Here is a 13872-nt window from a genome sequence, read left to right on the forward strand (position 1 = left end):
TGGTACATATAAGTTCTGGAGTTTGGAGACGCTATATTTGTCATCAATTTGTTGATGTAATTTAACATACAGTGTTCTGAATTATGAATCATTTATCAGTGTGACCTTCCTGAAATAGTTTCCCAGATAACGTTGAAAGGAGAATATTGCTAATGTACTGAGGACATCTAAAACTTTGAAATTTGATGGCAGTCTAATCCATCAACAGAATACATAAATATTGTGATCAATGTCAGCGTATTTGTGTGTATCATCTGCTGAAATAGTTCTTCTTTACCAAAATGCTATATTCTTTATTATAAATGAATCTTGTCAATGTCTGTTGTTCAATGCTACTTGGGAATTACAGAATTAATGAAGAAGAATGATTTTAGTGTTCACAGCCTGTGGTTTATGGTAGTCCATCTAATAAGGTCATAGAAGCAAACCAAAGCCTCAACCAATGTGTGTATGATCTCAGGACATTGGCATGAAAGTTATGAGATTTTGATGTCGCCTTCTTTTTCAAACAAACATCCATCTAAATGTCTAATATCTATCTATCTATCTATCTATCTATCTATCTATCTATCTATCTATCTATCTATCTATCTATCTATCTATCTATCTATCTATCTATCTATCTATCTATCTATCTATCTATCTATCTATCTATCTATCTATCTATCTATCTATCTATCTATCTATCTATCTATCTATCTATCTATCTATCTATCATCTATCTAATCTATCTTTTCTATCTTATCTATCTATCGTCACTGGAATACAATTTTAGCATAATCAACCTCAGTGCAATATACTGTTTGTCCTTAGGCAGGACCAGGATGGTAGGCAGATTTTATAGGGGTATTCTGACGACAGACATTTATAGAATATCAAAAGATTATGCTATAAATGTCTGATAGGTGGGGAATGTTCTGCTACCCCTATTGTGTAATCCCAGGTGGCCGGTAATCATGCTCAACTGTTTCCGCCAGTCCCACAGACTTAAATGAAGGGAGCCGTGAGCTCTGCTCATCTTCTGCTACGGTTTGTGGTCACTGCTGGCCACATTGGTCTTCAAAATAGGGTTATGAGATGCCTATTCTTCTGACAGATGGGGGTTTCAAAACACCAGGGTATTAAATAGCCAGAATTACCCATCTGTGAGCAGATCTGTAAAGCTCTCAGGCCTCATCTGAACAGGTCACTACTTACCTTCTCCCCATGCTCTCCGTGATCACCCTATATAAACAAAACATATGCTACCATCATTACACAAAATTGCAGCAATGTTTAATGGTTAAAAACTGGAACGAAATTGTTATACGTGAACACAATTAGGAAATATTCCGAGGCAGTTGTTCTGCCTTAAACATTTCGAGGGAAAAGTCAGTAAAAAGAAATTGCACTAACTTGTATTGCATAAAGAGGACTTCCCTGGGGTTTCTATGAAGGCTTTCTGACAGGTATTTTTAAACATGTGTTTTTTTTTTTAGACCCGGGATAGTTTATCACCTGGTACCAATGAACTATAATCTGTAAATTAATTGTGAACGGTTTTGATCCTACTGGAATCTATGGTTGCTATGACTTGTTATTAGTTCATGTCATATATTGGTTGCCTATCGTTTGTTAACAACACAACGGTTGTGATTGTGTGATATGGAAATTGTGTAAAGTAGAAGAAAAGCTTGCGGTATAAATGGTAAATAGACTATCAATGTATGACTGCAACATGCTTATATATTTTACATGTCTCTGAATGATCTTCACGTGTAAGTGCCCAATAAACAAAAAATGGCAAATCAATCCAAGTCTTCGCTCCGTAGCAGAACAATCTTCCAATGTAAATGCACCTTTTAAGCAGTAAAGGTGAAAATATATATATATACACACACATCAAAAACAGCCGTTGTCCTGGCCATATCTGCACATGAGAAGGTGAAAGATCAGGATATGTATAGTATTTCTACACTGAACATTTGTGATAAGAAAGAACGTGTATTGGCATTGATTTCTGGCATATTGGTAGAAAGTTCAAATAAGTTGTAGGAATAAATTACCTCTACAGCAGATTAAAAGTGACAACACAATAGCGCTACCGTAATTATAATATTGTGTTCTTCAGCTGGAGGCAGTGTCTTATTTGCTCACCTTCATCCCTTGAATGCCATCTAAACCAGGTGCACCTTGATCCCCCTGGAGAAAAGCAAAATAAAAGCAGCAGTCACATTTTTTAAATGTAAGCCCCAAGCCACAAATGCCAACAATTTTGGGGAGTTAGTATCAGGTCAACTTAGTTCCTGTTCACAGATATCAATACAAATAAAAAGATGATCTCTGTCTAGAATTAATCGTTGGTATAATTTACAATTTACTGTAGCACATTGTACCTATATACAGTGTTACAAAAGTTACAATGGCATACGTTTACAATATTTTTGACTTACAATGGTAAGTTAAAGCCTGAAGCCATATTCGACATACATTGCTACAGACAGTGCCAATCTGTGGTGAATGCAATTGGCTTGAAAATCTGCTAAAATGCCTGTGAATCAGAGGATCATATTGGGGGCAAGTAAAGCCAATCAGTGGGCACTGTATTACTTATGCCCATGCACTGTTTGGCTGTCTAGTAGTGGTTCTCTGAAGTACAATGCGATATGTACTGTTCTGTAAGTGTGCCTGGTTGAGCTGCCCCTTTGGATACCAGGTGAGGGTGGCTTCATTTTATTTTTACTGTACAGTCGACCCTGAAGAAGCTCCTGTTCTCAACATAAAAAGTGATTTCCCATCTTCCAGCAGCTCTTTATGACCTTTTCTGACTATTGAAGGACTTGATCAGTATAAGTCATCTGCATATATGTCTTTAATCTCCATTTTTTCTTATTTTGGTTTGCCTTTTTTAGGGCTATGGAAACAACTATTAGGGTATGTTCACACGAGGTCATTACGTCCGTAATTGACGGACGTATTTCGGCCGCAAGTACCGGACCGAACACAGTGCAGGGAGCCGGGCTCCTAGCATCATAGTTATGTACGACGCTAGGAGTCCCTGCCTCGCTGCCGGACAACTGTCCCGTACTGAAAACATGATTACAGTACGCAACAGTTGTCCTGCAGCGAGGCAGGGACTCCTAGCGTCGTACATAACTATGATGCTAGGAGCCCGGCTCCCTGCACTGTGTTCGGTCCGGTACTTGCGGCCGAAATACGTCCGTCAATTACAAACGTAATGACCTCGTGTGAACATACCCTCAGTTTTACATGGAGTTATGGTGTCAAGATACAATATCTTCAAGTTACATTGGTCGTCCCAAAACGCATTAATATTGTAACGTGAGGGATCACTGTAAACACAACCCCAACATATAAATATGTAGTAAAAAAATTGGCTGCACCACTGTTGGGTTTTTACTATGTTGTCTCTCAAGTACATGCAGATCGATCACCTTGAACAGTTCCGCTTGTGTCTCCGTCCTACAAGTATAATTCAAACATTTACAGTAGATCAAGGTGATGTTGGTAGAATCAAATTTAGGATTAGTCTTAGTGATATTATACCAAACTAAATATAAAATATATATATTTTTTTATAATTCAACCTTATCCTCCTAAGAACGTGTACGAGAACTAGAACATGAGAGGCTAGCTAGGTCGCCAGCAAAGTGTAAACTGTCATCATGATTTATATACATGTGCCTATATGTTACACTATACGGGAAGATACTGACAGCATCTTACAATCAGTGCTGTAATCAGAATGGAGTGGTTATTTTGTCTGGAAACCTAATACGATATCACTGTACTAGTGAGACTTCAGGGGTATCATAGCTATAGGGTGATAGACAAAGTTACCGTAGTCTACTAGATGTAAGCAAATAGGGTAGAGTTATGTACGGAGTTTATTAGGCGAGGTGGCACTAACATACTTGCTGAACTTCTGATTTTCCATTTGTCATGGACCTGATGAAGATGAGGTGGTATTCTGATGGCTTGCAGCAAGTCAACGATAGAAAAAATACGCACTTAATAAAGTTCCGTAATTGATATCTCAGCTCGGGTCTTTCTGCAGCTCCTTGCTGATGAAAGTTTGTCATATTGTTCAGACACAGCTAATGATTAATTATCAAGAAGATGAAATAGCAGAGCCGGAACAGGCTGTTGCTGAAGTGTTTATGCAGAAACCCTGAGACTACAGGACATGTAATGCTGTGAGACAAGAGCTATGGTTTTAATTTCTTCCTGCCTTCAGTTCGCTCTTCACCCTTAGCTAAAGATCTTTTATTTTTTTTGGGAAAAGGCCTACAAGCCAAGAGAAATTAGACAAGAATTCTCAGCAACATATCCCAGGTGGCTAACAATTGTGTCTGAGCATTTCCTTCATTGACGGTTTCTTCCCTACCTTTCAATGAACGCTTTCCTCATTGTAACATGATACAGCAATTAAATATTATTCACGTGGGGAAAACAAGGACGCAATACCTCAAGATTGTTGGAACAAAGCTTAGATGTTAGGCCCTTCTTCCGTGTGTTACAAACATATCAAAAATACATCAACTAAGAAACCAAACAGACAAGATTGGAGTTTTATCTGAATGTATGCGTGGGGTTGTCAAATTAGATATGCGCACATAAACTTATATAAATTAAAATGGGTAACATGTCATTTTTTACTTTCTTTGAAGCCTTTCATAAGTTTAATACAGTAATGTAACTTACAGTTTTTCTACATAAATTTATAGTCTCATCGAGACAATCCCTGTCCTTATGCCCTATTAGGACATATGGACATAATAGAGGGGGTCTCCCATTTGGGACTCTCCTACATGAGTCAGAATGAAAAGTTGCTCTTTAAAGAGGCTCTGTCACCAGATTATAAGTGCCCTATCTCCCACATAATCCTATCGACGCTGTAATGTAGATAACAACAGTGGGTTTTATTTTGAAAAGCGATAATTTTTGACCAAGTTATGAGCAATTTTAGATTTATGCTAATTAGTTTCTAAATAGACAACTGGGCGTTTTTTAACTTTTACTAACTGGGTGTTGTGAAGAGAAGTGTATGACACTGACTAATCAGCGTCATACACTTCTCATCGTTCCAGCCCATCGCTGTCATTCACAGCGAGATCACACTGTGCTGTGAGTAGGTCCCACAGAAACGTTACCGTAGTGTCGGGAGTGTGAATAGACATCGCATCCTGGCTGGAAGTGATGTCTATTCACTCTCAAGGCACTTCGGTAAAGTTACTGTGGGAGTATGTGACAATACAGCGTGATCTCACGAGATCACGCTGTGCAGTGAAAGCTGGGCTGGAACGATGAGAAGTGTATGACACTGATTGGCCAGCGTCATACACTTCTTTTCACAACGCCCACTTGGTCAAAAGTTAAAAAACGCCCAGTTGTCTATTTAGAAACTAATTAGAATAAATCTAAAATTCTTCATAACTTGGTCAAAAATTACAGTTTTTCAAAATAAAAAACACTGTTGTTATCTACATTACAGCGCCGATCAGATTATGTAGCAGGGCACTTATAATCTTGTGACAGAGCCTCTTTAAGAATATTTCCTACTTTGTCAGACTACAGTGATCCACTTATTGCATGGATGGCCATTACATTGGCTGCCATGTAATACTACATTTCATACTGCAGCTTTCCCCGGCAAAATCATCTATCTCCCTGGGGTAACAGGAACCAGTACTGCTGCGATCATCTGATTGCTGCAGCAGCTCCTATCTGAAAGGTGTTGTCTCTGTTGAGACAAACCCTTTAAGTAAATTTAAGCAGACATCTTGCCATGCCCCCATTAATAGAATATCTCTCATAAGGGCCGATAATTTTTTTCAAGGGTTAGGCTCTTTTCATACTCGCCTCATGGCTCTGTTTAAAATGAAGTCATGACAGCTACGTTGGACCTGTTACTGAACGGATACCGGCAAATCTTGACAGACCCTGTTGACTTCAAAGGGGTCCGTCAGGGTTCCATTTATTTTTTAAGACTGGAATAGGCCTACAGACTGAGCTATTCTTGCCATAAAAGATACAGTAAAGCCAGACGGAAAAGCCCAATGGACCCAATTAACACTAATGTGAACAGAGCCTCATGCCATACATGTAGAGTTATGTCACTCACATATTGCTAGTAAAATATCAGACAAGTTTTTAGGATCTACTATGCCAGCAATGCAGGGGGTCAAATTCTTCCATTTCTATCACTAAAAACAGGATCCATCAATAGCAATAAGATTGTCCAATGCATTCAAGCTGTCAAGGGTTTTCGAGAGCTAGTGAGCAACAAAAACACTTCTTGATCTGATTATTTTGATTGCTAAATTGAACAATAAACTGTATGTCCAACTTTACTCAGCAAACATTTATAGCACAAAAGAATACACACATATTAGGGGGTGATTGGTATGTATTTGGTGTCACAAGAGGCACATTATATAAAAAAAAGTCAAGGTATAAAGAGAAATGGTTCGAGTAACTATTAAGCATTTGTAAAACATTGTTTTTTTTTGTATTCAACACTGTAGTGACATTAAGAAAAAACAATAATCTTCACATTACAAGAACAGCATGGAAGATTATAGAAGCTTTGTTTTTATTATGTGAACACGTGTATGACCCCTCTTTCTGTATTTAAGCACTTTCCTAATAAATTAACCGTAGATAAGTTAAATAATATTTTTTTTAAAAAAACATTTCCCATCAATTATTCAATTCAGTTTGGTTATTGCAATTTAGAAAATAAAAGGAAAACCATAAGCCGAAATATTTGCATAATGTTGACTGAAGTTGTTCATATACGTAGTGTAATGGTATGGATAAGAGTGAATGATGCCATGCTTAAAGACCTATTTCATAAGGGTCTGTATATTGTAGTTACAGATGTTGCATTGCTTAATGAATATAAACATGGGTTTTATAAAGAAAAAAAAATAATATAAGAAGGGAACTGCAGCAACCACCCTGGTACATGATTTTGATGCAAGAACTACTGTGACGCTTGTTTAGACAAAGAAGGAGAGCGGTTGGAAGTGGGAGATGTAACCTATCAGGGTCTGTGAAAAGCTTTGGGCAGAGCAATGGTAACGAAATCTTGTTGTCACCCAGCACCCATTATGAGGAGATAATAAGGAAGGGACTGCTCTATCGAATAACGCAGTGATATAGAGATATATGGTCCTTTAGGGTCCTTTTATGATATTATTTTGGTCCCTTCCATTTAAAAAATCAGGGTGCAAGGACATGTCTGAAGATCACATTTAACCACAAAAGCACCGTTTATTGATTAGAATGGATGATGATACATAACCTATATATATATATATATATATATATATATACACACACACACACACACACACACACACACACACACACACATATATATATATGTGTGTGTCAATGCTACAATGATATTCCTGTTTGTCTAGTGATTAACCAGTCTGTATATTAACTTTTACCTATTTAGTAAATGAACAGATAGTCTAGTTACATTCATGAGACAGCTCGTGATTTCTAGGGCTGCTCGCCTTTACTCCATTTTGTCTCTATTCCTCTGTGGTTAAACAGTAGCCACAGAGCTTGGCTCAGTCTACAGCTTTAAAGAGCAAATCAGCTCACTGTTCCTTTCCTTGTCAGCAAGGGGAGAGGTTTGCTTCTTGGCTCAGGTTTCAAAGTGATTTTGGCACGCAATAGAACCCTTTAGGGGGGTGTTGGATTTAAGAGAACCTTGAGCTGACAGTTATCTAAAAGGGCCACATATGTTTATTCTGTCACCAGATTTCCTTTAATATAATGAAAAACATATGCATGTGCACGTCATACCTAAAGTTTTATAATAGTAATATTTACAGACATAAAGTACAGTTAAAAAAAAATTGTTTTGTTAGAGCGTTGAATAAGGAAATATGTTATACAAAGCACAAGACAAGATGGGGAAACATGACTTGAGCACATACTACCTGATCAAGGACCAAATAGAGGGGCACCATGTCAGGCTCATCACCCCCTCACATCTCAAAAATGGGGTAACCAGAGACACTAATTCTTATGAAAGTGTGCCCAAGACTGCGGCCACAATTCCCTATCCCTGATATGCCAACTGAGTCTCCATCATAAACAGTCAATAAATCAATCAATCCAACTAATAGAATATTGCTATAGTGTGTAAACAACAGGCAATTACAATAAAGTGTGACATGATGTTCTAGGTCATTTATTTTTTTACCTTCTCCCCGTCAAGTCCTAGAGCGCCAGGCTCTCCAGTGGAACCCTATAAGTAAATCAATGTTGATAAATTTATCAAATGTTTACAAACCATCACAAACTAGCAAATATCTGTCCATAAAACATGTTAATTTAACAATATTTAGTTTATGAAAACATTTCCAGCACATAATAGGCATGCTGAATGATTTGTCTACATAGTAATTACCACAAGACGACCCTAGATCAAATGAATTCATATTTATGCAAAATATGCAAATTAAAACTTGATTTTGAACAATACAGGATTGTAATAATAGATGAGAAAGATGTAATTTGTAGCTACAATGAAATGATTAGTACAGGAGATATTATTGCAGAAATGAACAATTGAGTTAAAGGGGCACTCTGGGACTTTTCTATCCTTAGAGTAGGTAATCAATATCAGATTGGTGGGGGGTCTGACTCCTAGCACCCCTACAGAATAGCTGCCTGCAGGGGCCACAGGGACAAACGCCGTGGCCTCTTCATAGTTTACCAGGCAGAGCGCCGTAAACGTCTGCAGTGCCTGTGCCTGGGATTGCAGTTCTGGTCCCATTCAAGTGAATGGAACCTGGCTGCTTACATTTAGAGGCTGAAAATTGGCCCGATCATGTGCTGCTCACACAGGTGGGTGTCTCTCTATTGTAATAAGTTCTACACCTTTGTCCATAAGACATGATTTTTTAGTCACAAGACAGTTTGAAAACGGTGAGGAATAGATAATCAACGTCTCTTAGAAAGCGGCAGAACTTTTTAATAAACAACGAATATGATTTTTTCTTAATACTGAACTGGAAAACCACTTTAAGTACTAAATAATTCATGTGAACATCAAATGTTCAAATAATATGAAATACTACAATCTGATTTGTTAGAAACAAATGTAAATAATTTGACATACATTAATGCTTCATATTTTAATTAAATTATTTTCTTCTGACTTAGAAATGAGCGCAATCTTCCAAAATTTGGTTTGACAATCAGATTTTGATTTGCAAAATGATTAAACTCCACTACGCAGATGTCAGATGATGGCGCACTTTCAAGGCAGCTGCCAGCATTGTCAGATCTCTAAACATATTATACCTCAATTTATGAATTATGGGACATTAATATAAGAATGGACCTCTGGTAGGTCTGATTATATCTACAGAAATTGGTAGGTCTGATTATATCTACAGAAATCCCTAACCGGTTTAACCCCTTGGCAACATGTCACGTAACGGTACGTGATAGCCACCAAGGGGAAGTATGGGACACACGCACAGGCTAAGCTCAGGAGGTAAAAAAAAACAACACTAGAATCAGGGAGACAGTGTTATTCAGGTCAGTAAACCAGGTCAACTAATGTGACCTGGTGACATGTCCTCTTAAAGACTGGATATTTTCTTATTTTTTTATAACAATACTGGAAAGCGTAGACTGCTACACTTTTTAAAACAACCACTAATAATGTATACGTTAAAGTATGGCAGAGGTATCCAACGAGTACGAGTACATGTTTGGGTATGTTTGTATGTTTGAATCCGTATGAAAAAAAAAACAAAAACATAAAATGTCTCATTAAAAAAAAACAAAAAAAAACAAAAAAAAACCCAGATCCATTAAAGGGATGCTAACTGTTTGCAACTGTATTTTTTTTTTTTTTTTAACATTAGCACTGGATTAGCATACAGCTGGGATACAATTTTATCCCTTTTATTGCCATATTTTATGTTTTCTAAGAAAAAAAGGTATATGTCTGATATAGGTCCCAATAACATGGTGTGAACCTTAGCTACACCCTAGCATGTGCCGTACATACAAATACTATTACTAGTTGATTTTAAATAGTCATATATAATAAATCCTAAATGAAAGGCTAGCAGACATACCTTTGTAAAATAGTGATATTACCATGCAGTTTATCCTAATACCAAGCGCTGAGTCTACCTCCAGAAATGACGGTTGCAATGTATTTATTATATGTCTGAAAGTAGCTGCACTCTCATTCTGATGGCTGAAAGTAACTCTGCGCTGACATAATGTAGCCAATTACTAACACACATGTATGCAACAAAAAAATACATTCATGCTGGGAATCGTCTCCCTATGTTCCTTCCATTAACAGATCTATGCATAATGTGATTTTACTGACCAGAGACTTGGCATGAAGATCCTGTCTGGCAGGGCTCTACTACAGTAGCACATTGTAACTGGCCAATAAATTACTGCCATGGTGACAGGAGTTAAAGTTCCTCTCACCTCTTTACTTAGGTCTCTCTGCAACTGTAGCATGAATGATGAAAACACAAGTGAAGTGCTCAGGGATAGATTGTCAGGTTTACTTTCCCAACATCCTCTGGGTTCATGTACACATGGATCTTTATACAGAAGAATGCTAATGTTCTTCACTGTTAAATCCAATTAAGACAATAATTAACTGAAGGCACATTTACTATAAAACTGGCCACTCACAAATGATTACTAAACTATTCTCCAGTTCAGCATTACTTCACCACCGTGATCAGTTTTCCAAGCTGGAAGCCGGGCTATATAGACCACAGTTGAAAAATCTAATTTGAACAACCCAACTCAATATTTTCTACTTGTGCATATAGAGTTAAGAGTGTCCCCCAAAGAGCGGTTGTTGGTCTGGAGGACCTCTGAGGTCCGTACATTGGGCGTACATTGATTACAATGGGTACAGTGTAATTTTTTATTATTGGGGACCTGCTTTATCAAAAGTGGTTTTCCAAACAGAGAGAGACAGGATCAGTATAAGATCCATTTTATTAGTTTATTTAATGCCATATAACAGTTGAACTAGTAGTGGCAATGGCACCCACTAAATGGCTCTTGCAAAATTGCAAGTATAGGAACGTGCGCTCAGTACTCTAATCGCTTCTCCCCATACATTTCTATTATGTCGGCAGCACATCTCCCTGTTTACACAAGGAGATGTTATACCGCCAATGATAATATTTTAGGCAGCTAAATCTATACAATCAGACGATAAATGCAAGTTTGCTCGTTCATTGGCTGATCGTTGCCTTGTTTGCACAGGGCAATGATCGGGAACGAGCGTTCTGTAAATGCTCATTTGCACCATAATTGGTCTGTGTAAGGGCCTTTACTGTAAAAGTGACTGATCTTACTGCTGATGGGAAACTCCTGACCATGTTCAAAGGAACCCTAGACTATGCTGGTTGGGAATCACTGTCGTATATAATGTATTGCATTATATACAGATAAAGCAAAATAAACTATTTGGTAAGTACGTCCTTAATCAGCATTTATGCAATGCATTTAAATGAAAATATACTAAATGTCTTCCATCATAACTTATTTGTCTTGGTACATGAAGGTGCAATTCAGAATTTCCCAAATATTTTTCTAAGCAATCTTTGCTGAACTAATTAATTTAAGTAAAACTTCAATATATTAAATCATCTTAGTTTGGTCTAACTCAATTTATTAATTTAGAAGTATTTAGTGACCTGTACAATAGGTAATGATGACTCACTATTAATAATGAGTGTCATTTTCATGTTAATATGATGCACTGCTCATTTATACAGTTATCTTTAAGGTTTTACCATGTTAGAATAGGATATTGCTATACTGTCAAATCAATGTTTTTATTACAAGTATATTTAGTATCACATTAATGGTGTGATCAAATAAATCCTCAGCTTGCTCCATCAACCTGTAGAGTATAAATGACACTGAAAGCTGCAGGAAGTGGATACTCCGGTTACCTTAGAATCAGGAAGACCGTTGTATGCCACTTCAGAACTGTCTCCATTTAACAGGGAAATTTATAGATAAAACATAATTTCTCTTTGGAATTACATATTAATGATAAATTACATTTTTTATTAGAATTTTTATCCAAAAGGTAAAAAAAAAAGTTTTGAGTTTAATTTATTCAAGTTGCCTGGAAAACCAAAAGAACCTTTTAACCTCCAGTTTAGCAGACAGATTGAAAACAGTCTGCTCTGAACTGGTTGAGGTTCCCATGATGGAGGAAATTAGAAATCTTAAGTCTCACATTAAACAGCAGTATTTTGGGAAAGCACACTTTATAGACTAAGCTAACAGCCTGATTGTGGTCTACAGTAGCCATTACTGTACAGTCTTCCTGGGATCTAGTCTGGCGAGGAGAGAATTAATGACTTTTGCAGCAGCTGCGTTTTAGTATCTTACCTTTTGTCCAGGAGGCCCCATTGGACCCTGAAAAATAAATATTGGTTACTTGTTTTATCATTTCTTACTCACTGGTGAAAAAAAAAAAAAAATATAAGTTAAAATTCAACTAATATTTTCCATATTACAATATAAAAAAGTACAACCGACTTTTCACGTCAACATATTACAGAATAAATTAAGCCCATCGCTATAGTAAATAACATTGCAGATATCCACACATGTAAATTAAGACTTCCAAATAGTTTGATATCTCTGCAGAATTTCAACATGCCCAATCCTTTTGTTTGCATATGTTCTCCCTGAGGAGGAGTTGGGAAGAATAGCTGTCAATCTCGGCGATCAAAGGATTAAACATCCTCAAATTCTGGCTGTTAGAGCAGGAGCTAGTCTGTCATTGTAGTCAAGCGCCTGATCCAGGGCGGCACAGGAGTCCCGTGCAGCACTTATTCAACAGTGCCGTAAAAACTTGACGCTGTAGAATAAGGCATATTGGTGGTCATTAAGGAGTTAACATACATTGTATATTATATTGTGTTACATGTATAGGGCAGGCCTGTTGTGCATTCGTAATGTCTGTGCTCAATCTTTCCAAGCTAAGCAAATAAATCGTTGAAAGGCCAATCAGAACCAAAAGCATCTTGCCTGGTACCGTGTGCCACAACACTTTAGTTCAGCTCCACAAAATAAATTTTTTTGAAATGCCTAGCTGGCAGAAAGTTAAATAAGATGTGACTCACCAAAAATTCACAAGTTACTTATTTGACATACTCGCTAGGAAGCTAATACAGCCCTGGGTGAGTAGATTCGCTTACTATCCACAGTGATGTAATCCTGTAGACCAGAGTTCCTCAACTCCACTCGTCAAGTACCCCCATTAGGTCATGTTTTAGGGATTACCTGTGGACCGGTGTTTCAAGGCTTTTGGAGAAAGCAGACATGTTTTTTTTAATTCTGTACAACCTTTTAAAGAATGTACATTAACTGGCATAAACATTTTACTAAGCACAAGATGTTAGAGTACTTTCCAACTGATGTTTCCAAACGTTGCTTTTTCATCATGTTCCACTTTTCGTGGGAGACCTTTAGCATGAAGGCATGTTATTCAAGTAAAATATGTTTCAACATAATCATAAACAACTAAAGCTCAATGATACATTTCCAAGGTCAATCCATTTTCTGTCCTTTTTAGTAAACAGTATAATTTACAGGAACACTGTTTGGAATAAATGTGTTATTTTCAGGTCAACTAAGGTGTAATAAAAAAAATAAACACGCAATGCAGGCAAACAGAAGATTGTTTGAACAAATGGGCCACAAAAGAAAACCAAGGCTGTAGGGGAAAACCGCTTCTGGCGGAGACAACCTCCTGATAGCAACATCATTCATCAAAATAACTGAGGTTGGAGCATCAGTGTGGTATGGATCATAGAAAGG

General features: G+C 37.2%; 1 protein-coding gene across 1 annotated transcript in view; it reads right to left on the reverse strand.

The window, feature by feature from the left end:
* COL25A1 (collagen type XXV alpha 1 chain) overlaps positions 1-13872 on the reverse strand; it is a 411800-nt gene that overhangs the window by 121102 nt on the left and 276826 nt on the right. The window contains exons 11-14 of the mRNA XM_075860518.1: positions 12436-12462; positions 8228-8272; positions 2137-2181; positions 1198-1224 (exon numbers count right to left, since the gene is read on the reverse strand). Of these exons, the coding sequence (XP_075716633.1) occupies positions 1198-1224; positions 2137-2181; positions 8228-8272; positions 12436-12462 (144 nt within the window). The remainder of the gene's footprint in view (positions 1-1197; positions 1225-2136; positions 2182-8227; positions 8273-12435; positions 12463-13872) is intronic.

This window comes from Rhinoderma darwinii, chromosome 1 (genome assembly GCF_050947455.1).
Source record: "Rhinoderma darwinii isolate aRhiDar2 chromosome 1, aRhiDar2.hap1, whole genome shotgun sequence".
Lineage (NCBI taxonomy): Eukaryota > Metazoa > Chordata > Amphibia > Anura > Rhinodermatidae > Rhinoderma > Rhinoderma darwinii.